The sequence below is a fragment of the Polypterus senegalus genome, chromosome 14 (genome assembly GCF_016835505.1).
Source record: "Polypterus senegalus isolate Bchr_013 chromosome 14, ASM1683550v1, whole genome shotgun sequence".
NCBI classification, from domain to species: Eukaryota; Metazoa; Chordata; class Cladistia; order Polypteriformes; family Polypteridae; genus Polypterus; species Polypterus senegalus.
Window position 1 is genome coordinate 43,944,659 of NC_053167.1, and position 19,141 is coordinate 43,963,799.

Consider the following 19,141-nt stretch of genomic DNA (forward strand, 5'->3'; position numbering starts at 1 on the left):
TTTATAATGGATTTTAATAATTATGAAGACGCCATTTCCATTCTATAAACACTTGTATTTCCAGTGAGCTCTCTTGAAGATGCAGTCCCCTTGCTGATCAAAAAGCTAGAACAGCTGCAAAGTCGATCAACACAGATGCCAAATATTTCTGAGAACATCCTTCGTATCCGCCAGCTAATCTCTCAGGCTCGAAATGCTGCCAGTAAGGTACAAGTTGTCAAGAATTTCATTTTTTCCAGTTTACTAGATTGTCTGTTATTGGACACCATAGAAAGATTTTATAGTTTTTTTTTTTTTATAAAAGTTTGATTTTTTCTATACTGCAGTTAACATATTTTTAGTAAATATTACAGGTTTATTTGCTGTTGGTTGGCTTTTCAATTTTATGTGTACTTAATTTTGTCACATACTTCAAAGCATTCATGTTCACATTTGTATAGGTGAAGGTACCAATGAAATTCAATGGTACCGCCGGGGTACAGGTGCGAAATCCCAGCAACCTACAGGATCTTGTGGCTTACACCTCCCTGAGGTTCTTCATCACACTACCAGAGGCCAAGCGCAAGCGACAAGCTGAGCCAGACAAGCAGTTTATCTTCTATCTTGGAAATAAAGATGTAAGTCTTTGTGGTGTCTCTTTCTGGAAAGCCAAACACTAGCAGCAAACTTGATTTTTTTCTTTAAAATAATTGTTTTGCCTTGAAATATTTGCTGCTGTTGCCACTCTCAATGAAATGTGTGATTAGACTTGTCAGTCTCCCAATTCACGCAAAATAAAAAGACCATTTCTTGTCAGACAGCATTCTAAAGTTTAGTTTTAATCTTCAATCTGAATACTCTAAGATGCTTACTTTATTTTGTCACAAATCAGCAGAACAACACTAAAAAAAGAAGACATTTACTGTATACAGTAAAGAGAGTTACATAAAGAAAATGACCACAGTGCTCAGCAGGACAATGTAAAACCAGACAGAATGCCCCAATCTTAACTTTTTATGAAGCTTCTACTAAGTCCAAAGTTTCAGGTCCCTGACACTAAAAACAAAGCTGTTAATACATTTTTCTCCTGTCAAAACTAATTTTAATTCTCATAATGAATTAATGTCTGGCCCATGGCATTATACACAACCTCATACTGTTATATTTTGTACATATATGTATTAACTCTTGGGAGGTCTTCAAGTAAACCACCGAAGCAGGCTAGGATCTCCACTGGCCTATCCAAAATAGCCTCACCCCAAACCAGCCAGCACCTAACAGTACTACCTGTAGGCTGCAACCTAACCTGGCCCAAAATTGGGGAACTGGCTGTTGAAGTTCAAAATGCCTTTAAAGTTCCAATATATCTTAGATGCCTCTCAAAGGAAAATAAACTACACGTTGTAAAAAAATTGCAATCAACAGAGAAAAACATGTTAAAATCAACCCCAAATCAGGATCCTCAAACTAGAACAGAAAAAAATCAGAAAATCAAAAATGAAAAAGCAATGCTCACAATGTCTCCTTCCAGATCAAATTCACCACTGTTGAAATCTCTTCCCTAGCTCAATATATAGATAGATATATAGATCTCAGCAGTAGTGACATAAGGGTGGCACCACCCACACTCCTAAAGATGTGAAAGTGGTTCTTCAGAGTAATGCAATAGGGAAACCATTTATGGTGCCCAGAATAACTATAAATATGAAGGTTCCAAAAATAACCCTTATTTAATTAAATAACAGGCTAAATGAATAACCATGACTAGATGCTAACAGCTATGTGGCACTATACCAATGGGTTCCTGATTTTAAAAGGATTTTTGCTACATAAAAAGAACACAGGCTAAGATCTGGTTTTCCTGATCTGTTGTATCCTGTTACATAACGAGAGGACAAATTCCATATGCAAAGAATCCTTCCCAGAATGAAATGGTTTTTCTCAAGCAGTGGTTCTATGTGGAACCATACAACCCAGTAAAGTGCCATTTTAGAACCAGTATTTTTAGGAGTACGTTAAATACAGGGTGACAGAAGAGAATAACATGGTACACATAGAAAGTAAATAAATATAATAAAACTAACAGAAAATATACAATTGAATGCACATATGAAAAAAATGCAAAATAAACCAAATGACATAAAAGAGGAACATTAACAAAATCAATGGAACACAACCTGGCTGAAACATAACATGTACAACATATTCCAATGAATGTAATGTTGGCTTTAACTTTGTTAGGCAACTAAGGAGTTTCTTGGCATGACCATTGAGGGAGGTCATCTGAAGTGGCTTTACAACGTTGGAGGAAAAACAGCAAGTCTTCAGATGGACGATACAATTAGCACTGGTACATTTGACACTGTTAAAATTGAAAGGCAAGTACAAACAATTAAATGGCAGTCTACCATCAGAACCAAAATGTTATGATTAATTAAAGATGTATTTAAACTTTCATAATACTCCTTTAATAGATTTGATGCAAAAAAATTATTAAATCTACTTCTCATGATTGATAGGACAGAATGGTGACTCTGAGGCTAGTGATCTGCGCTGGCCATCGGAAGGTTGCCGGTTCAAATCCCATAAACGCCAGAAGTGACTGTACTTTGTTGGGCCCATGAGCATGGCTGTTAACCTGCAATTGCTCAGTCCTGGGTATGATATTAACCTGCATCTAGCCATACAAGCAGGTCCTCCAATTATCTGGGAAAACTCGGGGGTTGGTGACAGGATTGGTGCTCCAGCCACTGTAAAAAAAAAACCTCACACTGTTCCAGTGTGGTTCTGAGGTGTCACTCGTTGCCCAGCTGTGCTCAGGTCCCAATCCGGGTGGTTCATCGTTTGGTGGGTGCAGCAATGCTCTGTAATCAGCACATGCTCTCAACCTCTCTCTTCTAATGAAGAGGAAGTTTATCCTTGTAATATTTGAGAAAGAACTCATACAAAAGGTAATTTTTGCGTTCATTCTTTTGTCCAGAATTTTGCAGTATGGAAAAATGTCAATTACTGTTGACAAAGGCACTGCTATGGTGACAAAAGGAGATGTCATAGCCCAGGGTGATGTAGGCCTCCTCAACCTTACTGCAAGTGAAGCTGTCTTCTATGTTGGTGGCTACCCAGAAACGTTTACGGTAAGTCTTCCTGCTTAGGACATCTCTTCACTTAACACAATGGTTACTGAGATTTGGGTTATGAAATCTAGAATGTATAACTCTATGCATAATAATGCAATCTTAGTCTTTTAGATTGTGGATAGGCATATATTAATTGAAAATTGCAGCAATTTGGGTTTGTAATAGAATCTATTAGAAAAAACTGAGTGAGGATACATTAATTGTAAAAACTTTGACTCCATTCTTCCATTTTGTAGGATAGATTTTGAGAGAGGAAACTCCTTATCTACTTCCTCTTTTTCTTAATAGCATTTGCACCATAATTCCTTTTGAATTTTAATTTTGCTGATGAAGTCAGTTATTTAATCAGTCATTTCTTCACCCACTTTATCCTAAACAGGGTCATGTCTTCTGGAGCCTATCCCAGCTAGCATAGGTCACAAGGTGGGGAACAAAAACTAGACAGGGTGCCAGTCCACCGTAGGGTACACACACACTCCCACCAAGCACACACTAGGGCAAAATCAGAAATGCCAGTTCACCTAACCTGCATGTCTTTGGACTGTGGGAGGAAACCAATGCAGACCCGGGAAGAACATGCAAACTCCATGCAGGGAGAATCCACAACACGAACCCTGGTCTCAGCACTGCCACTGCACCACCTTATCACTCTGCTAAAGAAGTATTGTGCTTTATTAAAATTTGCATGTATATTTGAAGTAAATATCACTTCTCTTCCTAATATTTTGTTTTAATATGGTAATCCTTTGTAGAAAAAAAATAAAACATGTCAGCTTATACACCATATAAAGCAGGCAGCTTTATAAAGCTTCTAAAAATTTTGCTCTCGATGTTCCAACCTGGAAATTATAAATCCAAGCACCCAAACACATGCAGACAATGGGCGCTGAACTGAGAGACAGAAAATGTCACTAGCATTAGTTAAAGAAAATGGTGAAAGTATTAAAAGGTAATTTAACAGTGGGTCTCTGAAACCTTCTAACAGCTCTACTGTTCTATTTCCAGCCTCCTCCTGAACTTCAGTACCCCAACTTTAAAGGCTGCATTGAGCTGGACACTCTGAACGAAGAAGTCATCAGCCTTTACAACTTTGAGAAGACCTTTCAGCTTGATACATCTAAAGATCGGCCCTGTGGGAGGTTTGAGAACATTCTTTTTGTATTGCATTATTATTTAAATGGATTATTTACTAAGTGTTAAAGCAAAGCTGTCTGTGTGATCTATCAGTTTTTCACAATTCACTTTACTGCACTTTACAAAACACATCCCTCTTTCTTAACTAGCGGTTTCTATCATATGAGAGGGGACCTAAAATTTCCCAGAGCTTGTAAGTAGCGCAGGAGTGGGGATCAGTTATCAAATTTGCTGCTAGGTATCGCATTATACAGTCTGGTTAATCAGTCCGCTAAGTGGCATCATGCCGAGCTGATCGGACGCATATCTCTGGAGTTTACACTACAATTGTGCATGTGACTTGAATGATTTCTTTTTCTCCAAGCCACAAAAGCAGATTCTCAAGAGACACTGACGACCATGTTTTTGGATATTGACTTTGAGCTACATCATTTGTATGAAAATATGCTATACAAATAAATATTGTTGTTGTTGTTGTCAACAGGCTCATTCATAAAGAGTTTGATCCCCGTGGACACACATCAGTGACATTGCTTTAAATATAAACCTGTGGTACAATCTGAGCAGGTTTGACCTCATGTTCTGCCATCTACAAGCCTGTTATTGACAGTAGCACCTCTCTATTATCCATGCCAGAAGATTTTATCTGTTATATGGGAAGGAAGGGGGTATTTTTATTTATTTATTTATTTTTGGAGCTTCTGTAAAATTGTAATTTCTCCTTGAGGAGAAATAAAGTATGAAGTATAATAACATTGAAGTGCTGAAGCGTTTACAGAAAAGCATCATTAAAGAAATGTCCTGAGCAGTGGCACACACAAAACTGCATGTTGCACCATGACAGTGCACCTGCACACGCTGTGTTGTCAGTCTGACAAAAGCAATGCATTTGTTGCTTGGCACCCCCCTGTATTGGACAGATCTTGTGCCCTATGACTTCTTTTTGTTCCTGAAATTAAAATTAAAATTCAAGGGAAGAAGATTTGCTTCTGTGGAAGGAATCCAGGAAAAAACGCAGGAAACTCTAGACACAGTAACAAAAGATAAGTACATGACATGTTAACAGGAACAAGAGAACCGCTGAGACAAGTGTATTGCATCTCATTGATGTAAGTTTTATAATAAAGGTCTTTTCAAACCATTCAAGGAATTTTTGGGTCCCCTCTCATATGTGTTCATTTGGTTAATAGCTCATGGTATGGTTTATTTCCCTTTTTCTATTGGTTTCTATGTTTTTGTGGGTCTGTGTGGTTATTTTACCTTCCTATAGTGAATTAAATATTTCAACTAGGTGAAAACTGCAAATGAATGCATTGCTTCTTAAAAAAAACTGGTGTTTATGTTTTGGTATCTTGGGATTGATTAAATTATTCACAGTGGAATTCCCCAGGATTTCCTTAACTAGAAAGCTGCAAAACCAGCCAACTGAAAGCCTGACGGAATGTTTTAAGCAATTCAGTAAAATTAACAGAAGTAAAGAGAACTTAAAAGAAAGAAAAACATCTGCAATAACTTGCCAAGCATGCAGACATTGCAGAGCAGTGCAGACAATTTAGAAACTCCTTCTGAGATGTATGGGACATCTGAAGCTGAGAAACGTGTCCCTTTAACCCATAAATGAGTTTCATTCTTAGAGAGCAACTAAGTATGCTTAGTTACATGTATTAATTATTGCATGTCTTCCACTGCAGAACAAAGTCCCAGAGTGAACCGTGGATCAACGATGGCGCCTACTTTGATGGTTCTGGGTATGCTGAGGTGGAAATCCAGTCTGCCCTTATCATGACAAGTCGCTTTGAGCAGGAAGTAAAGATCCTCTCCTACAATGGCATTTTGTTTTTCTTTGAAGGCAAAGTAAGTCTTATTTATAAAGTTTCGATTATATTCACAGAAACAAAAATTACATATGATATTTAACAGATGTTTTAATGTAGCTACAACCAGGCCAAAACTGACACAAAGGACAAAAATATTTTTATAGGGAAAAGCTGAAAATCATTTGAAGCTGAATTCAAATATGTGGAAATACTCAGTAAAATGCTCTGTGTTAACTGGCTCAGTGAAACAATTTGCTGATTTGTCAATCTGCCTGCTGTTTTCTCTTTTCGTTTTCTTAAATATCTAGTCTAACTAATAACTGCCCTATACCAGGAGTAATAAAAGAAACTACGAAAGCATTGGACATAAACATTAAATAATTAATTATGAACAAAAACATGGTGACTTGTGCTATATGTTTAAAGAGCAGCACCATAAAGTGATACAAGTTTTTGCAGGATGTTCATTAACTAGTAACTTACATTGGGGTTTGAATTCATGCCACGCTAAACAGAAGGTAGTTCAAGAAAGTCTACTATTTAAGAAGAGCTTTGTATGTAGTACTTCCATTAGGCGGTTATTTTGTAGTGTGGTCTTTACTCTGATTAATCACAGACCCACCATGCCATCCATTTTTGCACAATAGTAAGTATTCATTTTATAATTTATCCTAGAATTAAGGGCAGCACGGTGGAAAAAGGGTTAGTACTGCAGTGCCACAGATCCAGTGTTACGGCTTTGAATCCCATGCCCAGTCAGTGTGTTTGCTTGTTCTCCATGTGTCTGCATAGGCTTTTCTCTGGTTATTCCACCTCCCTTCTCATATCCCATAAAAACCGCATGACATGTTAATTGGTGGTTATAAACTAAATCTGTTTGAGACAGTGTGTGTGTAACTGGACCATGGGATAGCCCGGCCTACTATGCAGGGCTTTTTCCTGCCTTGATGCTGCTGGGCTTTGTTGAGTTTTGTCTCTAACGTAAATCCATAAACGACTTGAGAATGTAATGTTAATGAATTAATAATGACATTTAATAAATAGTGCTGATGATGTAACAGTCTGAGACATCCTTCCTGTTTGTCCCTGAACACTTTATTCTGGTTATGACTGCACACCTTTTAAGTCTCAAATGACAAAACAGAAAAGCAACAGTAACGCCAGCTGTGTCTCTGATAAGCCATGCACCTCTGTACTTTGTACATGTAATGACGTTGGCCCTGTAAACCTATGTGTTGTCTCTTTTAGGAATGTTTCATCTGCATTGCTGTGAAGGATGGAAATTTAAAATTTTATTATGACTTTGATAAAGAATTTAAGGAGGCTGAGCCTGTGAAGACTGACATACCGACTGACATTAGTGATGCAAAATCTCGAGGGGTAATGACTTACTCACTTTTTTCCTGATTACATCCGACATTCACCTGTTAATTCTTCAATAATAATAAATATATAATTAATATATAATTAACTTTATCAATTATTACATTAAGAAACAAAAATCTGAATATTTTCTTTATAAAACTGTATCAGTTTTACATTGGTCAGTGACTAAGCTCCATATTTGACTAGTACAACATGGCCCCAGAGAATGGAGACATGTTGCATGTTGGCTATACATGTAAGTTACTCAGTACACGTGACAATAAACTTGAACTGCAGCTTAGTAAGTAATGCTGAGGATAATGAAGAGCCATCAATAGATACCTGCTTTCTTTAATATTCATGTTATAACGGGTCTCCTCATGTCTGCCCATAAAACATGGCAATGTTAACACAAGAAAACTATTATAGTGGTAAAACAAAACTGCATTTTTTCATTGCCTGACCTCTTATTTAATTTAAGGGTGTAAGACACTTTTCACTGCCTGCTGCTTTAACAACAAACATATTGTACAGTAAATATAAATGATGATAATATTAAGATGATTATTAATACTATGCCTATTCTTAAATGGTGGAGAATGAAAAACCTTGTACAGAAATGTAAAGTACTGTTTTTCCATAGATTCAAGTTATAATCCGCATCCAAAGTTCTAAAACGAAAATCTATGTTCGAATGGAGAGGATGGTGATTTTCAACGTGGACTATGATGGCCCAGCTCTGGAGTTCAGTCAGGTGTACTACTTAGGAGGTGTGCCGAAGGAAAAACTCCCACAAAGGTAAGCAGAATCTCGGGTACAAACCGTTAAGGCTCATGGTCTACCCTGCCAGCTTCTTTAGTAGACGCCACTTTGTGTGCAAATGTGAATGAGAGTGTGCTCCTAATATACCGAACTCATGATCTAAACTAAGCGGCACAGTGGCGCATTGGGTAGCGCAGCTGCCTCACAGTTAGGTGACCTGGGTTCACTTTTCATGTCCTCCCTGCATGGAGTTTGCACGTTCTCCTCCCACAGTCCAAAGACATGCTGGTTTGGTGCAATGGCGATTCTAAATTGTCCCTAATGTGTGCTTGTTGTGTGTGTGTGTGTATGTGTGTGTGTGTGTGTGTGTGTGTGTGCACCTTGCGGTGGGCTGGCGCCCTGCCCGGGGTTTGTTTCCTGCCTTGCACCCTGTGTTGGCTGGGATTGGCTCCAGCAGACTCCCTTGACCCTGTAGTTAGGATATAGCTCAGTCCCTCTGTCTGGCCAATCGGTACAGGTCCTTTTCTCCCTCCTTAGTGTCCAACTTCTCATACAACTCATCATACGCCTTTTCTTTAGCCTTCGCCACCTCTCTCTTCACCTTGTGCCTTATCTCCTTGTACTCTTGTCTACTTTCTGCATCTCTCTGACTATCCCACTTCTTCTTTGCCATCCTCTTCCTCCGTATACTCTCCTGGATTTCCTCATTCCACCACCAGGTCTCCTTTTCCTCCTTCCTCTTTCCAGATATCACACCAAGCACCCTTCTTGCTGTCACCCTTACTACATCTGCTGTAGTTTCCCAGCTGTCTGGTAACTCTTCACTGCCTCCCAATGCCTGTCTCACCTCCTCCATAAACTCAACCTTGCAGTCTTCCTTTTTCAACTTCCACCATTTGATCCTTGGCTCTGCCCTCACTCTCTTCCTCTTCTTTATCCCGAATGTCATCCTACAGACCACCATCTTATGCTACTTTCCCCTTTCACCACTTTGCAGTCTTCAATCTCCTTCAGATCAACTCTTCTGCATAGGATGTAATCTACCTGTGTGCATCTTCTTCCACTCTTGTACGTAACCCTATGTTCCTCCCTCTTCTTAAAATACGTATTCATCACGGCCATGTCCATCCTTTTGGCAAAATCCACTATCCTCTGACCTTCTTCATTCCTGTCCTTGACACCATACCTACACATCACCTCCTTGTCTCCACTGTTCCCTTCACCAAAATGCCTATTGAAATCCGCTCCAATCACCACTTTCTGTCTTTTGGGTACACTGTTCATCACTTCATCCAACTCACTCCAAAAATCTTCTTTCTTACCCATTGCACACCCAACTTGCGGTACATATGCACTGACAACATTCATCATCACACCTCCAATTTCCAGTTTCATAATCATTACTCTGTCTGACACTCTTTTCACCTCCAAAACACTCTTGACATACTATTCCTTCAGAATAACCCCTACCCCATTTCTCCTCCCATCCACACCATGACAGAACAATTTGAATCCACCTCCAATCCACCTGGCCTTACTCCCCTTCCATTTAGTCTCTTGTACGCACAATATATCAACCTTCCTTCTCTCCATTATATCTGCTAACTCTCTCCCCTTACAAGTCATACTGCCAACATTCAAAGTTCCTACCCTCAGTTCCACTCTCTTTACTTTCTCTCTGCCTCCGGACACGTCTCCCCCCTCTTCTTCTTCTTCGGCCAACAGTAGCCCAGTTTCCACCAGCACCCTGTTGGCTAACAGTACTGGTGGCGGGCGTTAACCTGGGGCTCGACTGATCCGGTATGGAAATTGGTATTGTTGCCCACATATTGATTTGTCAAAATTTTACACCGGATGCCCTTCCTGACGTTGCCCTCTCCATTTATACCCCATTGGGACCGGCACGAAGAAACACACTGGTTTGTGCATCCTCTGTAGCCCCACCAAGGGCCACAATTACAGCGGACACTTCAGATGCAAATTCCTGATGATTAACTTAGTGCTTCTGGAACTAAAGTAGCCAACTCACTATGCAATTCTAGGAAACTTTTCTTTACACTCCTATCCACAAGGTATGTGTGAGAACCATAGTGGAATCAAGTCCTATCAAACAGGCAATGGCACTCTGGAAACTTGTAGCATGATAGTAAAGGTCCAGAAAAAGGACAGCCTACACATTACTTCAAACAAAACCATTGATTTTACAGAAAATCTGTACAAGCATTATAGAGTGATGTGTCCTCTTCTAAGTCCTCATTTAAGCTGTGCTCAAAAGAAAAAAGAGGTTAAAACAGCTTGTGGCCTTTCAAAGTCACTGTATCTCTGTTTATTGTTCTGTAAGTTATATTAAATATTGGGTTGAATATTTTTTTTATATAATTATACTTGATTTCTTTTTACTCTTTTTAAAGTCTAAAGGTCCTGTACCCAGAAGGAGGATCTGTTAAAGGCTGTTTCAGAAGCATTAAAGCTCTAGATATATATAAGGACTTGAAGCGAATGAATACAACTGGCGTCAGTTTTGGATGTTCTTCTGACCTCCTGGTAAACCTCAACAGTTGTTTAATGTGTGATACAAAGGTCACACTGTCCATTGCAAACTTTGTAGCAAGCTAAACTTCTAATTTTTTTAACTTTTTAAAATACTGCTAGTTTGCATTTTTTGGAATGTGTTTAATTTTATTTTTTTTAACCTTGTAGTTGGCTCGAACTGCCAAATTTAACGGAGATGGATATCTTGACCTGTCCTTGGACAACGTCCCCAGTCTAGTGAATGACTTCTATGCTGGGTTTGGCTTCAGAACAAGCCAAAGTAACGGCCTCATGTTCTCCTATAATACTGCGGTAGGTTTAGCATCAGCTCTCTTTTTGGCTCCTTTCTGTGTATGTATATCTTTATGCTGTGGGCTGGATTAGTGCCTCTTAATTTCCGTGGTGTCAGTGACTGTGTGCTCCCATTGGGAGTTGGTCAGTTATTGAATAAAAAAAGAGAATAATTAAATTAGATGTAACTGATTCCTAAACGAGATGTCACTTATTGCTTAGATTACAACAATGTGAGGACCATAGATCGATAATGATGTCTTCCTAAAATTATCTGCACATGCATAGGAAAGCTTAAAATACACACCCTTGACTGTTATAGCTATTAGCCGTGTCAATGTCTAAAAATCATAGTATTCTGACTCCTGTTATGTCCATTGTTGCTTGCCAGAATCTTGTTTTCAAGCATCCTGATTTCTTCTGCTCCATATTTGGAGATATAGTGTCATTGTTGTTTTTATCGTTTTTAACTTTATTTTTATGCTGTCATTTCCACACTTTTTTGGTTAAGGTTTTCTTGAAAGATGCCACTATTTCATGGGCACCACCACATCATGAACCACAACAGTGGCAACTGTTAACCACATATGCCAACAACCTGTCATGTGATGTCACTGTTCTGCTGCTGCAAAATATGGCAGCACACCCAAACTCGTGTTCAATGTGTATAATATCCAGGAGCCACTGAATAATCCAACAAAGACCCACATTAGTTAGTGTTAAACCAAGTCAATAAGAAAGTAACTTAGATTTGACTTCTGGAAAACATTTTGGTTTTGTCCAAAAGGCTCAATTGATTGCCATGTATCTGATATCAGTCAATTTAACAACACCACTTTCTGTTTGCTGCTCAAGTTTTTCCTGAATCCATTTCAAACAAAAACATGGTAGTTGAGAATCTTGGGCTATTTGAACAACTGTTTGTGGGAGACGTCAAGTTGCTGATATCTCCTTTGTGTTTTCCTATTTTGTTTTCACAATGCTTGCAGCATATCGTTTTCTAGGCCTTGATCCTCACACTGCTATTTGAGTTGTTCCCATACACATCTATGACCTGCAGACTTATTAAAAGCTCTGAAGGCATCTGCTTTTAGGTTTATGTTTGAAGTCATAATCTATAGTTATAAATGTATACTACTCATATCTTAATCACGAAAAGCATGTTTGTCTTCCTCCTCCTTATAATACTGTACCTTTTAGACAATATATACAAGCTGCTTACATTAAACCTAACCTGGACCTTTAGGTGTCCTCTGGAAAAGCTGGATCTGATATTAACATGTAATTGTACCTGAGTATACACCTAAAATTAAAATTGTGGAAAAATACATAAATCAACAGTTTGCCAACATGACAGTGACTACTAAATGAAAACATCAACAATCTGTGACTTTCACCTGAAACACTGGCATTAAGACTGGTTTATACTTCACCATTGAGCCTATGCTGTAGGTATGCTATTGCCCACATAACCTGATGTTCACCTCCTCAAAAATGTGAATCACGTCAACCTGAACCCAATGCAGACTCCTGTGACCGATTGGCCAGTTTTGTAACTACATATTTCCTGAAATTTGTTTCTGTTCATTTTCTGGTTTGGAAGTCTGTTAATGTAAGAAAAATATGAGGGACAAATATATTCTCTTATTTATATTCTCTTCTTTATAACAAGAAGAGCGGGGATCCAGTAGGGCAAAAACAGCCAGCATTTTTATGGATCATCTCCTTTTCTTGTGTGGTATAAACACCGCCAACTAGTGTTCAGGCGTGTACAGAAGTATAAACTGCTTTTTGCGGCATATTTGTACTGCCCAAGGTGCTTTTCTTATATCATAGACAGCATTCACAATAGTTGAATGTGTCCTATTGTGCCATGATATATTATAAAATTCTAATAGAAACTTTTTTATTCTAAAGTATTTGCCAATTTTTCAGTTTGTGTTAATGACATATCCATTCGTTTTGTTTTGCAGGATGGAAACTGCCAAATTTACCTAGAAAATGGTAAGCTGGTACTGAAATCAGCCAATGGTGATCTCACCACAAGGACTCCTTATGCAGATGACAACAGTCACTATGTGACTCTGTACAGCAATATCAATGGGTGAGGTTATAGATTGTTCTGATGTTTAAACAAATAGGAATTACATGTAAGAAAATGTTAATAAAATGTAATTATGGAAGGTTTCATTGTTATGTTTATTTGATGGCATCCAGATTAAGAACATCCTGAATTTTCACTACAAAAAAATGTTTTTTACAGGGTTCGTCTCTATGTGGATGGTAAACTGGAGAAGAATTCAAGAAAACTAACCAACAGGAAAAGACGGCAGCACCGTGAAGTTACCACTGGACATATTTACATTGGAGGGGTTCCAGAATCATTCACAGTGGCCAACATGACAGGCTGCATCAGCAATTTCTTTGTCAAAAGGTACTGGCAGTCTGTTTAACTTTGGGCTCATCAAGTCAGACGTCATTAACCAGGTTTCCTTCCAAGGAGTTTTTGCGAAAAAATATTAGCTGATGGAAATGCTAATTATCGATAAAATGTTGTACATGTCGACATAATATTTTTCCATTTAACTTTAGCGCATAAATTCCATATCGATACTTCAGATGTCGCAAAAACTACATTGCAAAAAACATTTTGTCGGAAAAAAAGGGCTTTAATGCAAATAAATGTGTCACATGATACATTTTCATCACGTGCAATCAAAACGAGAATGGCGGAGCGGTTCGCATGGTCTGATGAAGAGACTCGTTATTTCTCGTGATGAGCCAATGCAGTAGCGGATAGGCTGGGTCTCCTGCTACTAAAAGGGGTACCTGAACTCCCTCCACATCAACTGTAGCCTGGGGGTGTCTGTCAGGATGTCTAAATAATACAAAAACTGCAAAGGTAATTTACTGTGCCAGTCAAAATATTTAATAAACCATGTGTTTCATTATCTAAACATTTTTTTCTTATTATTAAATGGCAGATGTTTTAGCATATATGAGAAATTCTCTCATTAATATTAACTTTAGTTTTTTTTTATTAAACGTCGTTATTTTGTATTAATTCAAATTTCAGTTTTAATTAAAAACCTTAAGGGAAGCAGGTTACAGTACTAATTCAGTTGTTATCGCACTGAGAAGGGATGTTGAAAGGTAGGCTCACCTGTACAGATCCGATGCTGCAAACACAGCTGCATCATGGGCACTTCCAGGAGTGCCAACGCAAATGTCTCGTATCATGCACCTGTCATCAACAAGGGCCTGGAGAACAATAGATGGCCACCCTTTGCGATTAATGTAATCGCGGTAGCCTTCCGTCGGGAAGAATAGGCACATGCGTGCCATCCAGCACACTGTAAATCTGTGGCACAAGATGCACCAAGGAATTGCGGTATGCAATTTCATTGGCCTCCGCTACAGTCGGAAGTCTGATATAACGACGCATTCATTTTTCTTTAATAGCGGTGCACACAGCATATACACATCGATGGACGGTAGTTTTACTAACCCCGAAAGTTTCTCCAACTACTCTATACTCGGCGCAGGTTGCCAGCTTGTAAAGGGCGATGGCAATCCGCTTTTGGGTTGGAACCGGTGGTCGGTGGCAACCTGTGATGGGCGCAAAATCAGGACTGATGAATCCACACAACATCTCAAACGTCGGCCGTGTCATTCTAAAATGTTGCAGCCAGAGATTTTCTGTGAAGTGTCTCTCCACCACCTCCTCCCAGAAGGTCTTATTCCGTCGTCTCTCCCATACCCGTGGGTTTCGTCACACTGGGGTACTTTCTTTGAGCTCTAGGGCTATCAGACAAGCAACTGCTTCATTCTGTTGTCGTCTTCGGATATTATGTACAATTCCAATTATTTGTGAAACTGAAATAACAGTAAGCTGGCAAATTTCAAAAAACTGTCTGAATAATCTCTCCATTTCTTTGTTTCTTTGTTTAGTGGAGGGGGTGTAACGTGGAAAACAAAAGGTAGATAATTTACGACATACACAAAATTATGTATGGAAGCGGCTCAAGGGCAGATTTTTTTTCGTGATACAATAAAACTTATGCGCCAGTTCGTTTTGGGGGGAATGACGTCATCACGCACACCATTTTATCGATAAAAAGCCAGTTGGATGGAAACAGGCTGGAGACAGCAAATTTCTCACATTTTTTTTTACGTATATTCTGTTTGTCGATAACAAAACGTCGCAAAAAACTGGATGGAAACTTAGCTAATGTCAATAATGTCTTAAAGGTGCACTCACCGCAGAAAGAAAATAAGACAAGGTTCGACCCATTTACATTGTATATCGAAATCACTTGGCTAATGTGTCAAGTGAACCACTAAATTATGCAATAAAACGTCTAGTTTGAATGTAAAGTATTTTACGTATTTTACTATGGGTTAACAGTTAAGCGTCAACAATATTACAATGAGAATAAGCAGAGTAACACAAGATACAACATCAATTCTGGGTTTCAGGATCTATGTGCTTCTCATGGTGGGGATTTCTTTGGCTGCAGTTTCAGCAGATTATACCCAACATTCCAGTCCAACCTTTTAATGCCTCTAGGGTATCTGCATCAGCCCTTGTTTTTTCTCCCCATGGTTTCTACCACCATTCATTTGTCATCTTCACAAGATTCCCTGGCTGCTTCATTTGGCTATTTGCAATTCAGGGGGTAGCATTATGTTGCCACAGACCTTCTGATGTCCACTAGTACTAGTTTATGGAGGAGAAAGCTCACACCCAGTCGACAAGTCTCATACGAAAAGCTTATGTGTAGAGAAGGGTCTTGGCTATACAGTGTGTGCTCGTACTTTCATTCCCATTGCATGAACTTCAATTCTTTCCCATTGGTAAAATGTTTTCCATGTCCAAAAGGTAATTTTTCAGTTGTCAAGGTATACTAAGTTAGGATCTTTCCTGTATATGCTTTTTACTGCACCTGGCCAACAACCCACATAGTGACATTACAGGGTCCCTGTTACACAATTTCCCTGAAAAATAGTCCTCACATTGCATCCCCTTGACAATAACCTGTAAGCAAGTTTTTGGAATTTGACAAATAATCATTCAAAGGCAGTACTGATGCTCTATGTAAGAAAGCTCAGAGCAGAATATACTTTCTGAGAAGGTTGGCATCCTTCAACATCTGCAGTAAGATGCTGCAGATGTTCTACCAGACGGTTGTGGCGAGTGCCCTCTTTACGCGGTGGTGTGCTGGGGTGGCAGCATAAAGATGAAAGACGCCTCACGCCTGGACAAACTTGTTAAGAAGGCAGGCTCCATTGTAGGATTAAAGTTGGGCAGTTTAACATCTGTGGCAGAGCGACGGGCACTAAGCAAACTCCTGTCAATCATGAAGAATCCACTGCATCCACTTAACAGGATCATCTCCAGGCAGAGGAGTAGCTTCAGTGACAGACTTTTGTCACTGTCCTGTTCCACTGACAGACTAAAGAGATCGTTCCTCCCCCACACTATGCGACTCTTCAATTCCACCCGGGGGAGTAAATGCTAACATTAATTTTATTTTAATTTTTTTCATTTTTATTACTATTTAATTTAATATTGTTTCTTTGTATCAGTATACTGCTGCTGGATTATGTGAATTTCCCCTTGGGATTAATAAAGTATCTATCTATCTATCTATCTATCTATCTATCTATCTATCTATCTACTTACTAAAATAAAATATGCTTTGAGAGTTGCTATGTGAAATCATGTCAAATGTTCATCTTTTTTTTAACATCTTTATTTAAAAGTAAACTAGGTGCGTGGGTTAACCCTTTGTTGACCCTATAAATGTTTTTCATTTCTATAGTTGCCCTAGCTTTATAAAAATACATTTCAGTTTTTAACATATAATTCATTCATATAGAGAGCAACAGACATAATACATTCTTTCATGTCTCAGAATTGGAAGACATATTGAATTGCTATGAAATGTTTCTGTACTGCTTTTCAGGTTATCAACTTCATATTTCCAACATGGCAAATTACTATTGCTTTTGTTGCGCAAATATGCTTGCATTACCTCCAGGAAAGGGAGCTTGAGGTTTATGTAACATGTATGCTAGTGTTGGCCTTTATAATGATATAAGCATTTAAAGCTGTAACTCATTAGTGTCCCAGCCAGACATCTTGTATAAAATAAACACTTTGTTCCAGAGAGAAGGATGAGCAGATGGTTGTGGATTTTCTGCAATCCAAACTCATGAATGTGGCTTTGAGCTGCCCAGCTAGCCGACAACCGCAGCTGATGCAAGCTTTATCAAAAAGGAACCGGGGTGGTCAGGTAAGCCATCATTTTATGTTTATTTTATATTATTTTTTATTTTAGTGATCTTTCTATTTAATGAGCAAAACAAAAAGCAGTATAATAAGATTGCATGGAAATTCATGACAAAAGATTCATTAAAATCGAAGCACATAATAACATCCTTTGGTTCTTAATTTACAAACTGTGCCTAGCTTTCAGTTCCTTAAAACCCATGTTTAGTGTCCTCACTTCTTTTACATGGAAAGGGTATTAATATTGGCTTCTGCATTGACTTTCATATTTCTGGAATGAGTTCTGGCCTCTTGCACTTCTCGATTGGGTATGGATAATGAATAAACGCCACAATATAAACCTGCAATACATTATGGTCTCTTCAGTTGATGCTCTGTCCTTACCTCCTGAACTGTTGGAATTGTGTCTAATGGCCTCCTTCCATTGCACAGAAAAAGACGCCAAAGTCCTTTTGCAGTGCCTTGCATCTCTGCCTCTTAGTCATCTCTGCATCCTCAGTGCCAAACTGACCTCTTGACTGGATGTTTCACTTTTCGTTTGAATCCCGTTTCCCCTCATTGCTGCATTTGTTTTATTACGTTTCAGTAGCATCCTTTCTTTAAAGAAGTCTCCTTGCTTTCTCCCTGCATTTTATAGGATAGATGGCCACATTAAACTTTAATCATGTTGTAGAAATGTGAAGTTCCAATCTCCAATCATTTGTTTTACAGCCAAATCTAAAAGGAGAGGTGACACCATTGTGGCAACCATCGGTGGAGCCAACTTGTAACTCCAGACTCCCAAAATCAATTAATGGAGCCTTCCAGTTCAGCAGCTCAGTAACAAGCCGCTTGGAGTTTGACGGCATTCCAGATTCTTTCCAAGAAAGGTAAGATGATGCCAGGTGGCCATCTGAGCTAACTGTAAGACTCTTTCAGTTTTTGGAACCTGAATTCAGTGTTTTTGAACCTTTATTGTTTGTAAAGAGTGCTTTTAATTATTAAAGTACCAAAAAAAGTAAGCAGAATTGGAACCTTGTATGCACAGTGGTGCTTGGCATAAATTTATTATTACTTGGCTGATACATTCATCAAAGGCAACTTACAACATTTCAGATAAAATTGGTTGAATTTCTTCGTCAATTAGAACACAAGCAGGTGAAGTCACACTGTGTCAGTAGCGGGACTTGATCCCAAACTTCAGGGTTTGAAGTCCAAGGCCTTAATCACTAAGCCACACTGCCTTGATATATCTTGGATACCAGCAGAAGCAGTGAGATTATGCACATATTTTCACAATTCCATTGTATAATGATGCCACACAAATTGCCACTCACAGACGATACATGCCACAGTGTTCCATTCTGACCTTCTTGTACTGAGTGCCACTTAACACTAGAATTACCAGAGTCTACGAAAAAACTCGTAGATCCGGCCCACCTTAAAACTGTTCTCACTTCTCTGCCACCGTCTTTTGTCTTCTAAATATGCCGATTAAAACGAGCAGCAAGTAGCCGGCTATTCCATCCCCCACCGTCGCAGAACGTTCATTAAGTTTTCCCAGCTCATGCCTTGTTTGATTATCTGGGAGTGACTCAACTGCTGGAGTTTTAGAGTGGAAATAATAGATCGTTATTTGGAACACATGCATTTCATGTGTGTTACATTTCTACAGTAATCTTTGTAAACACATTGTTAAAACAGAAACCTTTTCATATTTAAATAATAAATGTTGCAAAATATAGGCGTAAAAAAGCAATGTATGGTTGTTCTTGAAGACCAGCAAGAACATGGGGAAACAGATGGAAGTTGGCCAAGGGTAGCTTCACACAAACTTTACAAAGCTTTTC

The 19,141-nt window shown here is 38.8% G+C and overlaps 1 protein-coding gene across 2 annotated transcripts in view; it reads left to right on the top strand.

Annotated features, from left to right (window-relative positions):
* Nucleotides 1-19,141, top strand: part of lama5 (laminin, alpha 5) — a 262,210-nt gene that overhangs the window by 230,718 nt on the left and 12,351 nt on the right. For both annotated transcript variants that reach the window (XM_039735916.1, XM_039735917.1), the window contains exons 60-73: nucleotides 65-207; nucleotides 441-617; nucleotides 2,221-2,357; nucleotides 2,960-3,113; nucleotides 4,122-4,255; nucleotides 5,942-6,104; nucleotides 7,316-7,447; nucleotides 8,076-8,230; nucleotides 10,606-10,738; nucleotides 10,895-11,038; nucleotides 12,991-13,121; nucleotides 13,281-13,451; nucleotides 17,190-17,316; nucleotides 18,024-18,181. In XM_039735916.1, coding sequence (XP_039591850.1) covers nucleotides 65-207; nucleotides 441-617; nucleotides 2,221-2,357; nucleotides 2,960-3,113; nucleotides 4,122-4,255; nucleotides 5,942-6,104; nucleotides 7,316-7,447; nucleotides 8,076-8,230; nucleotides 10,606-10,738; nucleotides 10,895-11,038; nucleotides 12,991-13,121; nucleotides 13,281-13,451; nucleotides 17,190-17,316; nucleotides 18,024-18,181 — 2,059 coding nt within the window. The remainder of the gene's footprint in view (nucleotides 1-64; nucleotides 208-440; nucleotides 618-2,220; nucleotides 2,358-2,959; nucleotides 3,114-4,121; nucleotides 4,256-5,941; nucleotides 6,105-7,315; nucleotides 7,448-8,075; nucleotides 8,231-10,605; nucleotides 10,739-10,894; nucleotides 11,039-12,990; nucleotides 13,122-13,280; nucleotides 13,452-17,189; nucleotides 17,317-18,023; nucleotides 18,182-19,141) is intronic.